The sequence below is a fragment of the Capsicum annuum genome, chromosome 4 (assembly GCF_002878395.1).
Source record: "Capsicum annuum cultivar UCD-10X-F1 chromosome 4, UCD10Xv1.1, whole genome shotgun sequence".
Classification (NCBI taxonomy): domain Eukaryota; kingdom Viridiplantae; phylum Streptophyta; class Magnoliopsida; order Solanales; family Solanaceae; genus Capsicum; species Capsicum annuum.
Window position 1 is genome coordinate 163,217,051 of NC_061114.1, and position 2,077 is coordinate 163,219,127.

At 33.8% G+C, this 2,077-nt stretch overlaps 1 protein-coding gene across 1 annotated transcript; it reads left to right on the forward strand.

Moving 5' to 3' along the window:
* Window positions 1–736: 736 nt before the first annotated feature.
* On the forward strand, window positions 737–1,475 carry LOC124898003 (AAA-ATPase At3g50940-like). Its single transcript, XM_047411622.1, has 3 exons — window positions 737–1,049; window positions 1,119–1,213; window positions 1,323–1,475. The coding sequence occupies exons 1-3, from the start codon at window positions 737–739 to the stop codon at window positions 1,473–1,475; spliced, it is 561 nt and encodes a 186-aa protein (XP_047267578.1).
* Window positions 1,476–2,077: the final 602 nt, after the last annotated feature.

The window sequence follows — 2,077 nt, forward strand, 5'->3', positions numbered from 1 at the left end:
GCGGAAGTTTCGTAAAAGGATCTTGGTTTCATTAGAGAAAAAATCAGTGATCAAGCCTTTTGTTACCAGATAAATAAAGAGAGCAATTATCCGATCAATCAATCGATACCATTTGCCAAGAAGCATGATTTCAAGTGTGCTATCTGATATTAAAATGCCATCAGCCAAAACAATTATTTCTTCCACAACTTTCATAGCTGCTACAGTCATGGTGGTTCAGTCCGTAGCCCAAGACCTTACCCTTAAGAACCCTTAAGAACTCCAACAATATGCTTACATGAGAATCAATGGCTTCTTTAAATCATTTTCTTCTGAAATTGTTTTGATCATTGAAGAATTTGATGGCCTAGCAAGCAACCAAATCTATAAGATTGCTGAAATATATTTGGGCAGCAAGGTTTCTAATATTTCTGCTGGTAGCTACAAATTGAGCATGCTAGTAAAAGAGACTAAGATATCCACCTTGATATCCAAATACGAACTAGTCTTGGATAAGCTTAATGGTTTTATGTTCAAATGGAGGAAAGTTACAAGGCACGTTGAATCAAAGCGGTCCAATTACTCTGTAGGTCAATGATCGACATCTCAAGATGAAATTCGCTACTTTGAGCTCTCTTTTCACAATAAATACAAGAACATGGTGTTTGAATCCTATTTCCCTTTTATCCTCAAGCAGTCAAAAAAGGTGGAAGAAGAGAAGAAGACACTCTAAATTTTCACTATAAATAATGAACACATGAGGATGAGATACTCGTATAGTTTAGGAGATTATACATGGACTTCTATCAAGATATATCATTCTGCAACATTTGACATATTGGCCATAGACAGAGATATCAAGGAAATGATTGTGAGCGACATGGAGAGGTTTGTGAAAATATGGGGTTTTTACAAGAAAGTTGGTAAAGCATGGAAACGTGATGACTTGTTGTATGGTCCTCTAGGGACTGAAAAATCAAGTTTGATAGCAGCTATGACTAATTACCTTAACTTTGATATATATTATTTAGATCTTACTGATATACACACAAATTTAGAACTTAGGAAGAGTCCTACTTTCCAAAGGGAATAGATCAATTCCAGTTGTGGAAGACATGATTACAGCCTCGATATTGAAGACCGAAAAGCAGAAGATCAAAATTTGAAGTCACTCAAATATTATATAACCCAAGCACAAACTATAAATATTTTTAGGAAGCCAAAAGCTCAGGAGGTAATTGAAGTTTACCTTTCTTAAAGACATATTTTACTGGGTATATATATAGTCAATGCACAAAACTTATGTGTTTTTATTAATTTTGTTCTTTATGGAATATTGTTAGATTACATTATTAGGGCTGCTAAACTTCATAGATGGGTGGTGTTTAAGTTGTGGAGATGAAAGGATAATAGTGTTCACAACAAATCACAAAGACAGATTAGACCCTGCCTTATTGAGGCCAGGCCGAATGGATATGCACATCCACATGTCTTAAGGCACACCTTGCACTTTCCAAACATTAGTTTTGAATTATCTTGTAATTGAGGATCATCCTCTTTTTCCTAAAATTTTCAATCTTTTGAATGAGGCAATAGTGACTCCTGTTGAAGTCAGTGAGCGATTGCTGAGGAATGAAGGGGTCGAGACTACTATGAACAATCTCTTTAATTTTGTCACAAGAAAAAGAAAGAAGTCTATGAAATCAAGGAAAAAGGTCTATAAAATGAACAAGCCGAGGGAGAATTAGTTGGCGAGATTTCTCAAGAGTAATATAATCAAGAGTTAGTTTATGGACATTCTTTTTGTTGAGAAAAACATCAACTATGATTAAATCTCTCAATTGCTTCAATTTGAATTCAAAATCAACAAATAAAATGGTTGTGGGCAACGAAATTTTATTAAATTAAAATCCATACAAAATTCGGATTATGTTAAATTCAAAACAGATTAGTCTCAAATAAATATTGTGAATTAATATAATTGAATTAATTATTTAAGTCCAAGCATGTATGGATTTAATTAAAGTTCAATTTTTACTGTGCAAGCCTATTGATTTAGGCTATAAATGATGAGCCCACTTTGCTATGCCCAAGATAT